We start from the raw sequence: 18,758 nt of genomic DNA, 5'->3' as shown, positions 1-18,758 counted from the left end.
AACTTTCAACATTATTTTAATTTTCTCTGTTTATTTATTATTTTTATCTTTCCTCTGTCGTACTCCAAATGCTTTTCACAGTGAAAGAAAGCTGAGGGAGAGCCACGCCGTCGCCACTGCGAAGCTGAATAAAGCCGTTCACCGCTGCCTCCTTCAGCAACCTTTGTGTTTTTTTATCTCTACTAAATCTAAAAATCAAAAGGGCCACCCACTTCTCTCACTCGGGCATCAAGAAGCCCTTTTCTGAAGTTGCCCTCCAGACGAGAGAATCCCGCCCTATTTTCCTCTCCCACTCTCAATCCTCGCAGGTACTAATCTAACCATGATATTATTATTATTATTTTTTGCAACCCCCGTTTGATTCCCAAGAAAATCCATCCCCCATTCGATTTCCGGGAAAATTCATCCTCGTTTGATTTCCGAGAAAATCCATGCAAAATCCCCAAGGAAAACCAAAAAAATTGCTTTTGTTTTTGCTCCCTGTGTTTTCTGGATCTGTTCTAGGGGTCTCTTTGCTTTTGTGCCATTGGATTTAAATTTGACGAACCCTAAATCCACGATTTTTGAGCCAGACTGAAAAACACAACCTTTGCCTGCAAATCATGATCAGATTACCAAATAGCATCTTATGTTTTTTTTTAAAAAAAAAAAAAAAAAAAAAATTGGACAGATTTTGTATCCTGTGCGCGGGCTGGACTGGTAGGAAATATCGGGAAATTTCCCGAAAAATCGGTAAAAATACCGATAAATACCGAAATATCTGCTATATTTTCAAAAAATTACCGAAATTTCCGTGGACCGATAATCGGTGACGAATATTGTGTCGGAGCCTGCCGATAAGCGATATTTCTCCTAAATATCCCCGAAATTTTTCGACATTCCAATCCTTGATCCCATAGTGAGGTGTATTTGCATATCTATCATGGTGCATGGTTTGGAGTCAAACATTTGTTTCTCTATTAATTTTCGAATGAACATGTTAATTAGGCCTTTAATTTACTCCCTTTCAGTAATGTGTATGTCTGTTTTTTTTAAAGGATATTGAGGCAAGTATAGATCACGCATGGCTGAATTAAGCCTTGGTGTGCTTATAGATATTGTGGATGAGGAATGGATGAGAGACACTCTGCCTGTTGATGGTAAATTTTGTTCCTCTTCCAAATTTCACATGGTACACACAGACACAGGAAATAAATTTTCCTATATTCTTTTCATAGTGCACTTGTTTTAAGTTGTCATTCCTTTACCTTCACAGATCTTCCATTGCCACCTGTACTGGTTGCTCGAACTGAAGATACAGAAGACTCGAGTATGTCTTTACATATAACGCTTTATTAAATTGATAATATTTGGAAAATAGTTGGTTTTTGTTTTTGGATGCATATGTTAATACTCTTTTAATGCTTCATTTGCTATGGGTGTCTTTATCCATCAATAATTGAAGTGATGGTATTGAAATATGTTGGGAAGTTACTACTCAACCTAAGTATGAGTTGAAATTTCTGATGATTATTTAAAGGAAATGTGCTGTTTTAGTATTTCAGTTTCTATGTGGCTTAATTATTTGACAACTTGTAAACAACTGGAATATTTTGTTGCTAGTGCTGCATTATTGTTTGCTTGAATGAAAAATTTTAGTTTTAGCCTAAGGTTGAATTTCCAGAGAGGCGCAGTTTCAAAATAGCGAGGAATATAATTATTGGAAGGCAAAGAAAGTTGCAGAAGTGAATGATATCTTTTAGCTAGAAATCTGGGAAGTTAATTAGGTTCCATAAAGGAAGGTTGCATACTCTGTGTTGGATTGTTATTTTAAATTTTTGTGGTTATATATAATATAATCCTGATGTAGCACTCTAAATTTGTCTAAATCAATATTAACTGAAGCCTTAAAATTGAGAATAACTAACAAAGCAGTTGTGGTTGAAGAAAATTAGACAAACTTTAGAGGTATGTGGAGGTGCAGGACAATTTGTGGAGAGTTATTCAAAGAAAATTATGAGAAGTGGAACTTAGTTAGATCTAAAAGGAAGAAGAGGGTGGGGTGGGGGGAAGGGTGTGGTTTTCAGTACTTTGTTTGGCTAGAAAATAGAAGACTTTAATGAGTAAAAGAAAAAAATACAATGAAGTTCATGGCCAGGTAAAGATGCTTGAATAATGATTCTTTTGGAATGTACTAGTTGTGTACAAGATGGTGTTGCTAAGGAATTAACAGGCATTTCTAGATTTATTACTAAGAAATATCAACACAATAAGCCTGGTCCATTGGTATTGCAAAAATTCTGTCTCTATTGTTATAAACATATGATTCATGGGGAGATTGGGGGAAAAAAAAAAAAAAGATCAAACCAAGGGCCCGTGTGTGACCCTTTCAAGGAACAATAAAAATAATATACCATATAATATGTATAACATATATTTAATAGAAATAATCCAAATCCTATTTCTGAATTCTAATTAATTTTTAATCCAAACAAAATAGGATTTCGGGGTAAGAATTAAATGAACAATGGATAAATCCAAGTGACCTTTTCTTAAATCCAACCGATCTTTTCATAGGCATTTGTGTGGGTTGTTGAGGTTGGTTTGGAGTGGGCCTTTGGAAAGCAATCAAAAGTGGGTGGGGTAATTTCAATCTTGCATGACTATTGTCATCGGTGATGGCACTAATTTGATACATGGTGTGGGGATCACCCTTTGAAGGACTCACATTTGTTTGTTATTGCTTCTTGTAAAGAAGCTTGGGTAGCTGATTTTTATGAGGAAAAGTAGATAGTCATGGACATGGGTCCCCTCACTTTTGGAGGAATTTCCTAGACAAGAGATGGAGATGCTATAAGATTTTATTCAGCTTATCGGTTCCATTTTGTTTGGATAAGTTGGGTTGAAGTTTAGCAAAGAATGAGATAAAAACCCTGTTTAATCTTTTTATAGCTTTTTTAATTTGACAAAGCAAGACTCCTCCTATGAGGGAGGTTTGGTAGCCATTGATGCCTACTAAAGTCAGTTTCTTTGCTTGGGAGTCTGTTTGGGAGAAAATTCTTATGTCAAATCAGCTTAATAAATGGGGATGATCTCTAGCTAATTGGTGTTTCCTTTGTAAGAAGGATAAGGAGTGCACAGATTATATTCTGATTCACTGTAGAATGGCTTGCAATATGTGATATTTGGTATGACTTTGTTCTGTGTTTCGTGGATGCTTCCTATGTTGGTTAAAGATTTATTATTAGGCTGACCTGGTAGATTTGTGGGAAATGGATGAAATTTGGGAAGTTGGTTCCTCTTTGCTTTATGTGGTCTTCAAGGGAAGAGGGTAAAAGATGTTTTGAGAGTGTGCAGAGCTTGGAGTTGGTTCTTAGAAACTCCTTTAATTCTTTGTATTCTTGGTGTAATTGGGTTTCTCAACGTAACTTCAACACCTTTCTTTTTTTGGGAGCTAAGCTTGTATTGTTTGATTTTGGCACTCATTATATACATCCTGTGTACTTAGGCTGCTCCCCCTTTTTTGTTAGGTGCCTTTAAAAAACTATCTCTTTGCCTATAAAAAACAAAAATTAGATGAACTTTAAACTTTTGCTTTAACAAATGAACACAGCCTTAAAGTAAAGATGACAAGAACTGTTCAATTAGGCTTGCAGGAATTATGAAGATACAGCTGGATTGGTGAATAGATAAGTGACTGAATCAACCACACCCTTTGCAACCTTGCTAAGAGTCTGAACTTGACCTTAATAACATTTGGAAAGTACTATTATTATGCAATAATAAATGCAAATTTATTTCCATCCCAATATCAAAATTTATTCCCAGATCATCTTATGTCAAAGTATCCTAGTGCACTGCTTAGTAATACCTGCAAAAACAGTTGGCTTTGTAACATGATCCAGATAAATAGTTATTACTTTGAAATAGCTTATGAAAGTAAGATTGTGTTGATGCATAATAATTGAAATTGCTAAGGAAAAAATATTTATCACTTAAAGCTACAGTTCAACAAAGATCAGACCTCTAATATATCTTCGGTCAATACCCTGTTTATGTCTATTTGAATTTTGTCATTCGGTGATGTAATAATTTCTGCAGCAGCCTAGGTAATAGCTTAGTAAAGATATAGTAGATGGGGCAATGGTTTAATTTAGGAAAAGATGATAATCAAGGGTTCTCATGTATAGTTGTGTTAAAAAAAATATTAACATGTGAGTTAAGTCACTCCTTACTAGTGCATTCAATGCTATTCTTTGCAGGACCTCTCATTCAACTTGATACATGATTTTAGAAATGATGTAAACGCAATCTTAAGATAGGCATTGGCAATCAGAGTAACCTTGGGTTAAGGCTTCATGCTTTTAGGATTCATATAGGGGAATAAGAAATCAAGGTTAATGGGAGGCAGCGGCTAAAGAAGTAAAATTCAAGAAGAAAGAAAAAGAAGGGATAGAAAGGCCTTTGAGTCTTCCTAAGGCCTTTAGTACTCTCACATAGAAAGAAAGTAACATAGCTTCTCCATTAAATAAAAAAGATAGATAATCCTTTAAGCTCACTAAAACCTTGAAAGGAGTCTTACATAGAAGGAAATGAATAAATAAATAAAATCTCACTATTAAGGTCAGCAGAGTTTACCAACATTGTTTTCATTTATTATAATTTTGTTTTACAGCAATTGTTCTTATTTAGAGGTTTGAGAAACTCCTAAAAACTTGACACCACATTAAAAATGTATTCTAACATGTATAATAGGCTAGAGGGACTATTTCTTTTTCCAAGAATTCCTAAACCATTCAAATGGAATCAAATTACAGAGTAGAAGGAAAGAAAGTTTAAAAGCATGGAACTTCTTATAATAAGAAGATTTCTACTAAGGAAGACTATAAAATCTACATAGTACTCAAATATGAATTTCTAGTAAATATAAAATTTAGAAGGATATGAGCTTCTTAAAATAAGACTCCATTTGGATGTTGTGAAGTTTAAAGCAGAGCATGAGAGAAAGAAAATAGAGGGTAAAAATGGAAGGAAAGAAAAAGTGAAAGAAAATGAAAAATGGATTTTGACTCAATAAATTTTTCATACACAGTTCTCCAGCTTTCTTCTTTTTCTTCTCTCTTCTAGATAAAAAATGAATGATTTGAAAATATATAAATTTTTTAAATATTCATTATATTTGATTTTCCTTCATGTTCACTATTGTAGACCATGTGTGGACTTGGATTCCTTCTACTTTTGGTTTCTTGATGCTTTCCGTGATCCAAATGTACCCTAAGTAATTTCTAGCAAAGAAAACTTTTCAAGATCTCAATATAACTCAAATAACCAAGTACTACCAACTTTTACTCTGAGCAACTCAAATACGTGGAATCACCAACTGACTAATTTCTTCCTTTTCATGAATAAACCTAAGCATCTTATACCGATCCCTGAACTTGAAATTTATAAAAGACAGATGTATTACATAAATTAGTCAAAATCAATTTCTAATGGTGTGTTGCTTGAAACATGTGCCACTTGTATTGTGTTGTCATTTCTTTGTCATATGTATTACATAAACTTGATTGAGCCTTTTCCCAATTTTTTTCTTTTTAATTATAATCTCCATGGATAATTATTGTATTGCAGCAACAAAGTAAAACAATGTAAGTAGACTCAAAAACTATGTCAGATTGTATCTCTTAACGATTTCAGGTTTCTGCCATTGCTTTGGTTGCTAAGAGAATAGGAGAAAACAACTGCTTCAATCCCAGGATAGTGTTTTATGCTTACTGATATCATTAAATTTGAGGATGTTACTGCTGTCTTTTCATCAGTCATATTGAAGGTTGTGCAACTGAGTTCATTTACTTATTTACACGGTCCCATTTAACAATTTTCTTTGTTCATCAGACCAGGAGAACCAACAACTTGATGGAGATACTTGGCATGATCTTGCATTGGGCGCTCAATGAGGCTTTTGGACATAAGGAGGGTTTTATCACTAAGTTTTGGTTTCTGTAAGTCTGGAAAGTGAATAAAGAAAGGGCATTTGGCATTTAAACATCAACTTCTCTTGTCCTTTCCACTTTCCTCTCCTTCTGTCGCCCTTGTCCTCCCAAACCCCTCCCAAACCCCAGTTCCTATTCCAAGGGAAAAACCTGAAGAATAACTTTATGGTCATTGACATTATAAGCAGGTTTTATATTTGCATTGTGACCAGGTAAACTAGATCAAGGCTGTTCATATATGATGGATGAAGCATATATGCTTTAGGGAAGAAAGGGTTTCATCAGAATTGTGTAGTGTTTTTTCTGGGTGGATGGAGAACAAGTGGGAAGTTAGTAAGTGCTACAAGATCCCTCTAGGTGGCTCTCACCACATTTTTTGTTGCTTTCCAATTTGATAGCTGCGGATTTCATAAGCTTGGCTTGCAAATTCCTTTCAAAATAGACAGATTTTCAGTTGCTTTGCACTGGGCTATAGAGCAGGAGCTCATATGTTCCATGGCTTAAGAAATTTATGCTGTGAGGCACACTTTATGGGAGATGAAGGAATTACCAATGTTAGATGCTTACTGTTAGATCATTTAATTCACGCCTTCTCTATGTTAGATGCTTACTGTTAGTGGAATTCATCGAGACTGCGACCACGAGAGTTCTTTAACATTTCGAGACTGCCAAAAGTTTCTTACATATATTTGAAAAAAAAAAAACTATCCTTAGATCCTATAAAATTAACATAGTGCATAATTCTTCAATGTTTACAAAAATAAAGTCGAAAGAAAGCTTAGAAATGTCACTATAAATGCATATACATATATAACGTAACATGCATTGAATTCTATTTGCAACATTTCTTATGATTTTATTTATGTAAATATTGAAGAATTATACACCGTTAATTTTTTGAACACCCATTACAAATTATGTCTCCATATCACCTTAGGAGAAGTTCCTACCATTAGATGACTTCTTTAAACCATGAAAATGTGTTTTTGATATCTACAAACTTATAAATCTAGAAGGATGAAAATATCGGTGATTACGGATTTATGAATATTTAGATTTTGACATAAAATATTAGTTGATGAAAATTGATAAAAAAAAGTTCATAAAAATATTAGGAAAAACTCAAAAAAATGATAAAAAAAATATGTATATTGAATTTTTTAATAAAAAATTGATATATATATATATATAAAAGTGTTTTTTTATTTAAAAATGTTAATAATTTTATTTATAAATTTATATTTTTTTATTTAATTACTATAATTAAATTTAACTTATTCACAATAATTTTATTTTAATTAATTTATAATACATATATATATATATATATATACACATACTAATTTTTTTTTTTATTTACAAACTGAAATATATGTAATATGCATCTTCTGATTCCAATACCAATTTTACTAGCAAGTGACTTAAGTTCCATTCAGAATACCAGGTTCAAATCCTGGTGGGTTTATAATTTTTCTAATCTTTGTGTAAGTGAATCCCACATCGGAAATGGGGAGCAAAATGAAGCCGTAACAAGGGTGCACTCGTGAGGTGTGTATGGGCTGCAGCAAGGATGCATGCTATTGGATGGATTGGGCTGCCCCAAGTTGGGCCGAGGGATACTTTTGAGGCCCGTTTCATGGCACACCGATTTATCGCCAGGATGGCCGATACGTCTCCATCCCATGTGTGTCGGCTGTTCCGATACTGGATATATTGCCATCCCATATGTGTGTGCTGTGTATATCTAAAGTAGATAGATTTATCATTATTTCTACCATCTATTTAATTATCAAATCTAAAACCTTTCTTTTATTTATTATTTATTTTTTATTTTATCCCATCAACTCATATAATTAACAAAATTAACATGGTGGCGAAAATGGTGATGATAGCACTAGAATTTTTTGGAGTTTACCATAAAAATAATTAATCCTTTTTTCAAAAAAAAAAAAAGAAAAAAGAAATCCAAATCTAGATCATTTTTGAAAGTATTCATTCAATTGGTGCATCTCTACCATATGTGTCCATATATTATTATTATTTTCATATTGAAACCATAATTGATGGTTGTGGTTTTAACTTAAAAGGTTAAAACTACTATCACCAACTTTAGTTTTACATCTAAAGTTAAAATCACAACCATCAATTATGATTTTAATATGAAAAGAATAATAATAATATATGGACATATGTCCAAAGTTAAAATTATAGTTGATGACTGTGGTATTAACTTTAAAGCTAAAACCCAAAAAAAAAAGAAAAAAAAAGTGAATGCTAACTTGACATGAGTATTAATTTGGTGAATATTTTCATAATGGATCTGGATTTAGAATTTCTAATTGAATTTTTCGATCATTCAAAAGAGATTGGTTTTGTAGCGAACTCCATTTTTCTACGTGGTTGATAGTATTGCAATAATTTCGGTTTATGGCATCACTCAAAACCAGAAGTTTGATAAAATTTGGTTTTGATAACATCATTTTAGGCTATCACCCAAATGAAAAAGAAAAAGAAATGATAAGAGTTTTTCTCTGGTCTCTTCTATTCATTTAAAAGATATACAGTGAAGTCTTTTAGATTCTACAATCACCAACTTGATCGAATTTGGATCAAATCAATGCCATCCATGTATCACTATCCTACCATAGTCAATCCCACAAAATCACAAGCCCGATAAAATGGACACACTCCAAATCTTCCTCATAAAAGCCAAAAATTCACAAAAATATTAAATTGAATGAGATGGGTCAATTTATGTTTCATCATATCTAGCTGTGTAAATGAAAACAATGTCAACCAGATTTCCTAGGATTCTCGTCAGAGAAAACCAAGAGAGACAGTTCACAATCTTCTTGTTTTCTCCTTCAACTATGGAGAAATACTGTTTAGCTGTAGTGGCATCCCAAGAGAATATTTTACCATTCCATTGAACAACTCGTCTACTGCCTTCTATTTGTTCATATCCAGCTTTCACAGAGCTTTCGCTTTGAGTTGAATAATGGAGCTTTCTCAACTCCTTCAGCTTCTTCTCATTTTTGTTCTTCTTCTCTTACACAGTACGGATGCAGATGATCCTTCGGTTGATTCAACCAATCCCACCAGCAGCTCTGTAGTGATGAATGATTCAGCAGAAGACTCCTATAAAAATCCTTTAAAGTCCCGTATGGTTATTATTTTTGTGGTTCTTGATGTTGTTGGTCTAATTGTTGTGGTGTGGCTTTTCATTCTTTACTATAAGAAAGCTAAGAAATTCAATAAAGAGATGAAGAATAGGGACAGTGAAGAAGAGCAAGAGAACGAAGAGGAGATAGAGGCAGGAGAAGGTGAAGTTGTGGGTGGGAAGGCGAAAGGGAAGCTCATATTCATGAGGAATGAAGCCTATTTTGAACTCGATGATCTCCTAAAAGCTTCTGCAGAGGGGTTGGGCAAAGGAAATTTCGGAAACAGTTACAAGGCCATGCTGGATGAAGACTTAATAGTTGTGGTAAAGCGGTTTAGGGATTTGAAACCTTTAAGCACCGAGGAATTTGGGAAGCATTTGCAGCTGATTGCTGCCCACAATCACCCTAATTTGCTGCCCCCTCTTGCTTACTATTGCTCCAGAGAAGAGAAGTTGCTGGTGTACAAATTTGCGGACAATGGTAACCTGTTTGACAGACTTCATGGTGAGTCCTATTAATTTTCTTTTTGGTTTTTTTTTTTTCCTTCTCTATTCCTTTTTATTGAAACCCCATTTGATTGCGAAGAAGGTAAAGGAAAATGGAAGAAAAAGAAGTTGCAATGCTGTTGAATTCCAAATTTGCTTTTATTTTCCTCGATCCTTAATTGGAAAAGGAGGAGTGCAGTCTCATTTCCTATTTGTTTTTTTCTTCGAACCAAACAAATTGTCTCAAGCTGGTTGAAAATTCAGGAGGGAGGGGGCAGAACCGGGTCCCATTTCGCTGGAACTCAAGATTAGCAGTGGCTCAAGCTGTAGCTCGAGCTTTGGAGCATCTGCACCTCAACACCAAAACAGAAACCATGGTCCCCCATGGCAACTTAAAATCGACAAATGTTCTTTATACCAAGAACAATACAATTGTTGTTTCTGATTATGGCCTTGCTTCAATAATAGCACCTCCAATCGCAGCTCAAAGGATGGTTTCATATAAATCACCCGAGTATCAAAATCTGAGAAGGGTCTCCAAGAAGTCTGACGTGTGGAGTTATGGCTCCCTCCTCCTGGAGCTCCTCACAGGAAGAATCCCGTCTCATACTGCACCAGAAGGCAATGGAGTGGACATCTGTAGTTGGGTCCACCGAGCAGTGAGAGAAGAATGGACAGCTGAGATTTTCGACCACGAGATATGTACTCGGAGAGGTTCCTGTGAAGGGATGCTGAGTCTACTGCAAATTGCAATTGGTTGCTGCGACAAGTCACCGGAGATGCGTCCAGACATGACAGAAGTGGCCAAAGAAGTAGCAAATATACAGGCGGCCGGTGCAGAAGAAGACGACGACTTCTCCTTTGATCGATCATCATTTACCGATGATTCTCTGTCAACAAATCCATCAATCGTACTGGCAGATGCTTAACATCCATATCGTTTGTAGGATGAATTTAAAGATTTTCTTGAATGCCAAACAAAACGATCGTTCATGATCATGAAAAAAGTTAGGACCCTTTTTTTTGTTTGTTTGTATGTTTGTTTTGATCTAAATTAAATTTAATCATAGCATCATGTAATTAAGTGTTTCATTTGTTTATTTATATCAGTGTTTGAATTCTATTGATTGTTAAAATATTGTTTCTTAATTAATATCTCCAAACTATAATTGATAAATATTTTTATTTAACCTATTTTTCTCAAATATTTTGAATTTCTTTTTCGATCTTATTAACACACAAGCAAGTCACACGTAATAATGGACGCACCAAGGCTCTCCCAACAAGTTACTCAATGCAAGTCACAATACAAATTAATGAATTAACACTCCCCAACTATGATATATATATAGGACATTGCACTAACACAAAATCACAGTTTCACATGTCCCTTGTCATCAACATCAAAAACTAAAATATACCATATTTTTTTGAAGCTTCAATGATCCAATTTCAGCTCAAAACCTCAATCAATCAACAAAATAATCAATGAAAATTCCATAAGCACTAATAAAAAATGAGATGGAGAGATATTAACATTAAAATTTTAACGTGGAAAACCTTCGAAAAGATAAAAAAACATGGGCCTCAAGCGATCAAAACATTCACTATGAAGAAAATTAATTGAATGCAAGTATTTACCTAGCCCAAGCCTTCAATCCTCTCTCAAACCACTTGTTTGGAACCTTCAAACTTCAATTACCCACTTTCTTCTTTTGAAACATACTTGGAGTCCACACCAAACTTGATCTTGACTTCTTTTTGAATCCACATAAGAAGAAATTTTGGTTTTACCTCAAAATGATGAGTATGAGAGTAAGGATGAATAACACATTGAATCAACTTAATTGGAATGAAAATTTCTCACTTATAAATTGAGTTTCAACTCAAACCCAAGTGATTTTATCTTAAGGCAAACACTTTCCCCAATTTGGTAAGAAAACTTAAAGCTAAAAAAATAAGGTCTCTCACTCTCACAATCATCTCTGCTCTTATGGAAATAAGACTTAAGTATTAGAGTTTTAAAACTCATCCAACAATTGAGAATGATTTGGAAAAAGCTGAAGGAATGCATATGTGATATAAGTTTGATTGATCAAAGAAGAATAAAAAGAACTGGGTGCAACAAAGACTATTACCCTTAAGTTGGATTGATCAGAATCGATCCAAATTATTTAACTATGTTTTACACTCCTTAAGAAACCACTCCATTTTTCAATAAAATAATAAGATTTTAAAACATGGTTGATCAATGTTTGTCATCATCCAACACCTTAAAAACACTTACCATCTCCTCTAGCCAACTTCAAACATAAATAATTTGGAAAAGACAAGTGTCCAAGGGAGGATTTGAAGAGTATGAACTAAGAGATACAAAGGGAATTTTGACTTGAAATTGCCAATACACAAATATGCTTAAAATATCAATTCAGTATGTCAAAGGAGGCCAAATTGAAATAAGAGCTTGTGTGAACCTCATGCATTAATTTGGCATCTAGCATGCCATCAATAAGATATTGTTCCAATGTCTTATCATTGTTATGATTTGATCAATGGAGCTAATCATTTTTATGTTAGCATTAACACAAAAAAATCTAGTGGAAAATTTACAATAAAAACCATTTTCCAATATCCATCCATGTCTTAATATTGTCATGACTAGATCTACAAAGTTAGTGATTTTTATGTTAGCATTTCATTAAAAAGACAAATAGAAGACTAATAATAAAAAGCCATTGTTTTAGCATCCATCTTCTTACTAATGAGGGGTTATTCCACCATCTTAGCATCCTCATGGCCTATACAATGGAACTAGGGATGGTAGTTTAGCGGGTTAATCGGGTTGCCCACCCCGCCCCTCCCCGCCCCTATAAGAATGGGGATGAGAATATGGTAATCGGATATGGTACAAGTTTAGGGGGTTTATTAAAAATCCGGATCAGGTTTGGGCAGGTATGGATTTTCTAGTACCTTGCCCCTCTACGCCTTGTATGTATAATTATCATTTTACACTTATAATGTTACTGAATACCAAAAATCTCCTTCGTATAAATAGCTGCTTCTTCTCACAGATTTAGGGTTCCTTTTGTAGCTTCAATCATATGAAAGCTTTGGATTTTCTCATTTTTGTTGCTCAAAAACCATACTTTGTGTTCTAAAACTAGATCATAGGAAACATATTGTTAGGGTTTGTGTGGATTCCTCCTTTCCAGATAAGAGAATCCTAAATTTTGATTCTTAACCCTCTTTCTCCTACTCTTTCACTCTACAACGCCTTTTTCATTGTTGTGTTCCATCTGATTAAGTTTTGGGCTTTGAGGATTCAGGCGATTTCCCTTATTATTTTTTAACTAGATCTTGAATTGGTATTGGTAGAAGGACATTGGCAAATAGTTTGAAGGAAAAAGGAAAAAACAGTATGTGATGGTTGTTAAGTCTCTCTGTGGATGCATTTCAGAAAGTTGTGTCTTTGAACCTGTATTGTAAACTAATTCTGTAATTTCTTTGATCTAAACTCTTGGAAATCTTCAACTTCCAAGATTTTCTTCCCAACCCGACCCAAACCTGCCCCACCCTGCCTTGAAAACACAATTGGGACGGGGATGGTACTATCATTTTTTTTGGTAAATGGGAATAAGGTATATCAACCTTGCCCCGCTTCGAGTTTGGGATGGGGATGAGAAATAAATTATATAACTAAGACAAGAATGAAGTAGGGGTGCCTTGACCCAAGCCTACCCCGTTGCCATCCCTAAATGGAACCAATGATTTTTGTTTGAATATTTCACTAAATGGGAGTAACATAGTGGTTATTACTCCAATATCCAACTCCACCATTCTATATGCTATCAATAAGACATTACTCCAAGTGCTTTAGTAGTGTCATGATTCGATTAATGGAGTTAGTGACTTGTGTTTTAATATTCTAGTAAAGGTTTGTTCATAATAATATTTGGGTGCAACAGTATCCCAATAGCAATATTATAGTGTAGCAACAATTATTTTAAAAGAACAAAAAATAATTTATTTAATATATTTACAATTTGTATTCCAACTCTATTTGCTACTATTATAATATTATTGACTATTTATGTAACGACTTGCTACCAATCATGTAAATGCATTTTAAAGTTGTGAGAGTGGACCCCGCATTTCGTCTCGATGCGTTTCCCACTAGATGACGAGCTTGATTTTTATTTTGAAAAATTGATTTCATTTATTGTTTGAAAAATGACTTGGAGTCGCCACTTATTTTTGTTTTATTTTTAAAGGGTAAACAAAATAAGAAAGAAAAACTCTAAGTGTGACTCCTTATTTTGGAAAAGGTGGTCTACAAAAAAAAACCGGATCGGGTTCGGGGGTCAGGTTACTTATCGGGAAGGTACGGTAAAAACCGTAGCACCCCTCTAAGTCCCTAAAGTCGGGTCTCTACTAATAAAATGAAGGTGACATGGCAATCAATGAAAAAATCAATGAATACTCGAATCAATCATGCACATATGAGTATCAGAATATGCATAGAGAATAATCAAAGTGGAAGTGGATGCATACCTGATCAGCAAACGGCAACGCGCTATCACAAAAGGGGGTTAGTGCACAATAAAGAGTATAAACATAGCTCACATGTCATTAAATCAATTATAAAATCATCAAAGGCACGCATGGCATTTCATTCAAATTCACTTTTATTTTGATGAAAATTTATTTGATGTTGGGCCCCCACCAAAGCCCGATTTTATTTTGCATGAATTAATTTCGTAAATTCTATAATTGAGAATTACGAAATTAAATTCACAATTATTTTAAAACATTTTGAAAATCACATAAAATGTAAAAAAGGCTTGCCAGGAAGAAAATGGTGGCAAATTTTATTAAAAGATTGAGGTATTAGAACCTAAAAAAAAAATGTCTAAGGATGAAAAATCTAAGGAGTTAAAATTATTTGAAGAATTTAAAAATTGGAAAACTATTTGAAAATTGGGATTTGAGAGATTATTTTAAAAAGTCAAAGGTGAAACAAAGGTAGAAAGACATGTAGCTTTTAAAAAAAGGTGGCCATGCAGACCATGCAGTGAGGTCGGATGCTTGACTAGCCACTTGATCAGGCTCTGGCGCTGTGGGGCCTTGATTGCCATTGGGATGCCAGTCAACTAACGATCTTGGTGGAGACCACTCCACTTGCAGGGTGAGAGTGGTAAAAAGAGCCAGGTAAGTCCATTTTCGGACTAATTGATGTAGCTGGGACAGCTGAAACTGGACCGCGCGGATCAAATTCATCAAAAGTATCAACTTCCTTGTTGACAGGAGGAGATGTAGAAAGACCAACAGCAGTCGTTGCTCGGCTAGGATTAGTGCTTACAGGTGGAGAAGATGTTTTAGGGGCAGGTGCTGCTGGGGTTGCTCCATCCCTCTCATCATGAACAGGACTGTGGGCATCAGCTACAGCTTCTTCATAACTAGGAGGAGCATCAAGATTTTGTTCAGAAAATTTTCGTTCAAGCTGCCTTCCATACTGAGGATGCTCATCAGTTCGGGCACCACCTCTAGATGAATGGTTGCTCTCCTCATCAAAAGCACGATCCCTATCTCTATCAACACTCCTACTTCTGGAGCCATACTGGTAGTCCTCATTTGCTACGACTTCTTCCCCTGTAATCATCATCCTTATAACCATCTCTACCATACCGTTCATCAGAATATCTGCCATAGCGATCCCCTTCAGGACCATATGAGTCCCCATTTCTACCATACCGGTCATCACCTCTGCTGCCTCATTCTCTTTCTCTCCCATAACCATTTCGATCTTCGTCTCTTCCATAGCAGCTTTCATATCGATCCTCATCATAACGGTCACCATATCCTCCTGAACTAGAATATGAACTGGGCCTATACATACCGCCTGCTGAGTTTGTGTTGCGAAACTTGTCCCTGTTGGCAGCAGCCTTCTGTCTAACTTCCTGTATCCTTTCTTTATCATTCACCAGAGCTACGAGACTTTGAGATTTCTTTCTGACATTGCTTCCCTGATCCTTCCTACTTGAATCAATATATTGAAAGTCTGACAAAGTTGATATTTGGTATATATGCTCCCGAATCTCATCTATGACACGCTCAGAACCATGGCCTACCAAGTATTCCAGAACTGTCAAAGCCTTGTAGACATGCCGCCAGTTCTTTCTTGTATCATTAATCCGCTTCCAGATTACTGACATGATCATTTGGTACTCGTGATAGTTTCTGGTAGCCTGTGCAATATCTGCAAGATTGTGTTCCACGAAGACCCCAAGGCTCATTGCTAGTAGCATCCAGAACCTTCTGTTCTATTCCTGGAACTTTAAGAACTTTCTTATTCACCTCTCTCTTAAGGTCCCTAACAGTTTGACCAATGGCCTTCTTCATTGTAACTACAGCTCAAAGCGCAGTGTCCCCTTCAACTGAAGCTGACTTAGAAGCTTTTCTGTGCCAGATCTGGATATGGCGTCAATAGATCGGAGCCGATCGAATTGGGACAAAGAGAGTAAGATCTCAGAAATCTGGATAGCTGGAGGTGGAGAGAGAAAATTGAACAAGAGGGAGAAAATTAGGGAGAGCTTCCAATACTAAGCAACAGAGGCACCGTCTGATTGATGATCAGTACCACAGGAGCTTCCAAGCATCAATATCTTCTCTGTTTGAGTGCTGCAAATCGGATTGATATCCTTCTGCTCATTGATGCAACAAACCTCTTGACTTTATGCACTTCAAAAGTGACATCAGTATCAGAACCCCAACGAACTTGTAGAGAAGCTGCAAAATCCGCTGTCATACCTATCTTAGCGACCCACCGGAGAGATTCTTCTCTCAAATTCTCAGGTGACATTCCGGCTACGTACGCAGGCACTGTATAAGAGATAATTCCCACACCAAATCTTTTCAACAACTTTCCTTTTCCAGCACCTCAATTCTCTCACTGTCTCCTCTTATAAGCTAAAACAATATGCTCAACTGAAAGCTTCCTGAAATTCGGGTCCAAAGCAATTACCTGGAACCCTATAATGCTTCTCATGTCGCATCCGTTAGGAGAATAAAAATTCCCCAGTTATGGCAGAAATGGGAGATTATGAGAGCCCAAACTGGTGCCTTCGACGAAATTAGTTTCCAAGGAATTGATGAAACAGGTTCCTTTGATATGCTGCCTCCTAAAGTAACCTTTTCTTCCTCTTCGCTAAGTTCTGGATCTGCTGATGCAGCTGCACTTTCTTCCTCATTCTCATGGTATTCCAATCTGCTTTCACGGATGCTGCAACTGACACCATGGTTTCTTGAACGCAAGTGGAATCCAGCTGTCAATGGACCTAATGGAGGCTTTGAGAAGAGCTTGGTCAACCATGCTTGCACAGAGTTTCATGGATAGCTAGCTAAGGCGTGCTGCTGGAGGGGTAAGAGTATGAGACTTCAGTGTTTTGAACACTTGAGACATGTTGGTGTAGGTGTGGAGCTACCAGAATCTGATTTAACTCTTCGCTAGATGGGGAAATGGGAAATGAATGAAGAGTTTAATGGGTGTTCGGGGATAAAGACTTAGAGAGAGAAGTGACTTATAGTGGTATGAAGGAAATGAAATGGGCTAGGGTGAGGAATTGGCAGGATTGCATGGGGTATACTGTCGGTGTAGATTGTGAAGGATAGTGCATGCATGGAGAAAAATGATGGGAAGGGAAATGAATTAGACTAAGTACGGGTCAGCGAGGTAATGAGTAGTAAATGGGGATGTATGATGGCATTCAGATTTGATAAACATGAAGGATGGCAACTTATGGGTGTTTGAAAAGCATGGGTCATGATATGTAGTGAAGCGATAGGCACGTGGGGGGGTATTAGTGGGTCTGAAAATGGGTTAGGATGGGAAAGGGATGAGTTGAAGACTTTACAAAAGCTTGGTAAGGTCATGCATGCATAGAGATGGGTGTTGAGAGGAATCCAGAGAGAATAAAACCCAGAGTGCCATTGCATCTTTTCTACTAACAGTCCATCTTCCACTGCGCTGTACCAACAATTGATTGGAATTATTCCTAAGCACCTTTCAAACGCTTTGTCTGTAGGCCCCATACGTCTCAATGAGACTAGAATATGCAAGGAGAGTCTTGGCATTGACTGCACCGAGTTAGATTCAAGTGGCACAGCCTTGGGGTATCCCACATTTCTCTCTCCAGGCATTTGTGAACACGTTCCAGGTTATCCTCCACTTGATCATCATCAGCATTCCTCTTTGCAGGTTCCTATTTGGTTGGATTAGACAACAATGTATTCATTTCTGCTGATGTTTTCTCAAACAAACCTTCGTCATCATCTGGGTTTTCTTCCGCATGACTGCAATCACCAATATAATGAACCTGAAATCTTGCCTGAACAACCTCCAGCCTGATCTTAACCAGTGCATTAGAAACCCAGCTCAAACATTGGGATAGGCTTCCAAACAGGACACCATGAGAGCTTCTGTGGGATGATGGGCATGGCACCTCGCTATTACATGAACTTCAACTCACCAAATAGATGATAAGACACATGACTCCCAAGGCTCAGCTTCTGATTTCTTTCAAAAACATTCCAATCCAGGCAACTAACCCAAACATGATACTCACTCCAAAAATATCAAAAACAGAGGACACAATGAAGGAAAACAGAGCATATGAAAGAAGTAATAGATTAAATCTGTCTTTCTCCCATGAAAAACGGTGAGAGTTAAGAACTGGTGGGAGGCTTTCAAATGATTTTAATACCCAAATAAATAGCATAATAGTGATACAACTCATATAGGGGATAATAGAGACCAAACAATCAAACGTTGAGAAACAATGTTAACACATTAGATAGTCAAAACAAGCATCTAAATATCAGAAAGAAGCATGGTGTGATTGGATATCAAATGAAATAAGATAAGAGTGGAGAACCTAAAGTGTGAAATGATCGAATCTCAGGAATTCCTCCCTTGTTCCTCTCTTGCCACCTTTGAAATGCTGACTCTGTTCTTTTAAGTTAAACTCCTTTTCTACCCAAGATTTCTCACCCAAGAAAAACCAGTAATGAAGACCTCTCAAACGGCAAGGAATTCCCCCCTAGAAAAATCTCTCTCCCCTCAATATCCTTTTTCCAAATGGCAG

The 18,758-nt window shown here is 36.1% G+C and overlaps 2 protein-coding genes and 1 pseudogene across 2 annotated transcripts; 2 read left to right on the top strand and 1 right to left on the bottom strand.

Annotated features, from left to right (window-relative positions):
* The first annotated feature begins 58 nt into the window (after positions 1-58).
* Positions 59-6,538, top strand: LOC117927190 (anaphase-promoting complex subunit 13-like). The gene is made up of 4 exons (XM_034846626.1): positions 59-308; positions 1,038-1,139; positions 1,256-1,309; positions 5,875-6,538. Exons 2-4 carry the CDS (start codon positions 1,064-1,066, stop codon positions 5,934-5,936), a joined length of 192 nt encoding a protein of 63 aa, XP_034702517.1. The 5' UTR covers positions 59-308; positions 1,038-1,063; the 3' UTR covers positions 5,937-6,538.
* Positions 6,539-8,970: 2,432 nt separating this feature from the next.
* On the top strand, positions 8,971-10,624 carry LOC117925948 (probable inactive receptor kinase At2g26730). The gene is made up of 2 exons (XM_034845049.1): positions 8,971-9,637; positions 9,883-10,624. Exons 1-2 carry the CDS (start codon positions 8,971-8,973, stop codon positions 10,545-10,547), a joined length of 1,332 nt encoding a protein of 443 aa, XP_034700940.1. The 3' UTR covers positions 10,548-10,624.
* Positions 10,625-14,764: 4,140 nt separating this feature from the next.
* Positions 14,765-16,213, bottom strand: LOC117925947 (annotated as a pseudogene).
* Between the last annotated feature and the right edge of the window lie 2,545 nt (positions 16,214-18,758).

This window comes from Vitis riparia, chromosome 12 (genome assembly GCF_004353265.1).
Source record: "Vitis riparia cultivar Riparia Gloire de Montpellier isolate 1030 chromosome 12, EGFV_Vit.rip_1.0, whole genome shotgun sequence".
Lineage (NCBI taxonomy): Eukaryota > Viridiplantae > Streptophyta > Magnoliopsida > Vitales > Vitaceae > Vitis > Vitis riparia.
Note: the sequence above shows the minus strand (reverse complement) of the source record. Positions and strands in the feature narration are given on the sequence as shown.

What these genes read in the sequence shown, in the direction of transcription:
- LOC117927190 (XM_034846626.1), top strand. Translation starts at nt 1,064, where the DNA reads ATGGCTGAATTAAGCCTTGGTGTGCTTATAGATATTGTGGATGAGGAA. An exon ending in AGACACTCTGCCTGTTGATG is followed by an intron (nt 1,140 to 1,255) that starts GTAAATTTTGTT and finishes TTACCTTCACAG; the next exon opens with ATCTTCCATTGCCACCTGTA. An exon ending in TGAAGATACAGAAGACTCGA is followed by an intron (nt 1,310 to 5,874) that starts GTATGTCTTTAC and finishes TTTGTTCATCAG; the next exon opens with ACCAGGAGAACCAACAACTT.
- LOC117925948 (XM_034845049.1), top strand. Translation starts at nt 8,971, where the DNA reads ATGGAGCTTTCTCAACTCCTTCAGCTTCTTCTCATTTTTGTTCTTCTT. An exon ending in CCTGTTTGACAGACTTCATG is followed by an intron (nt 9,638 to 9,882) that starts GTGAGTCCTATT and finishes TTGAAAATTCAG; the next exon opens with GAGGGAGGGGGCAGAACCGG.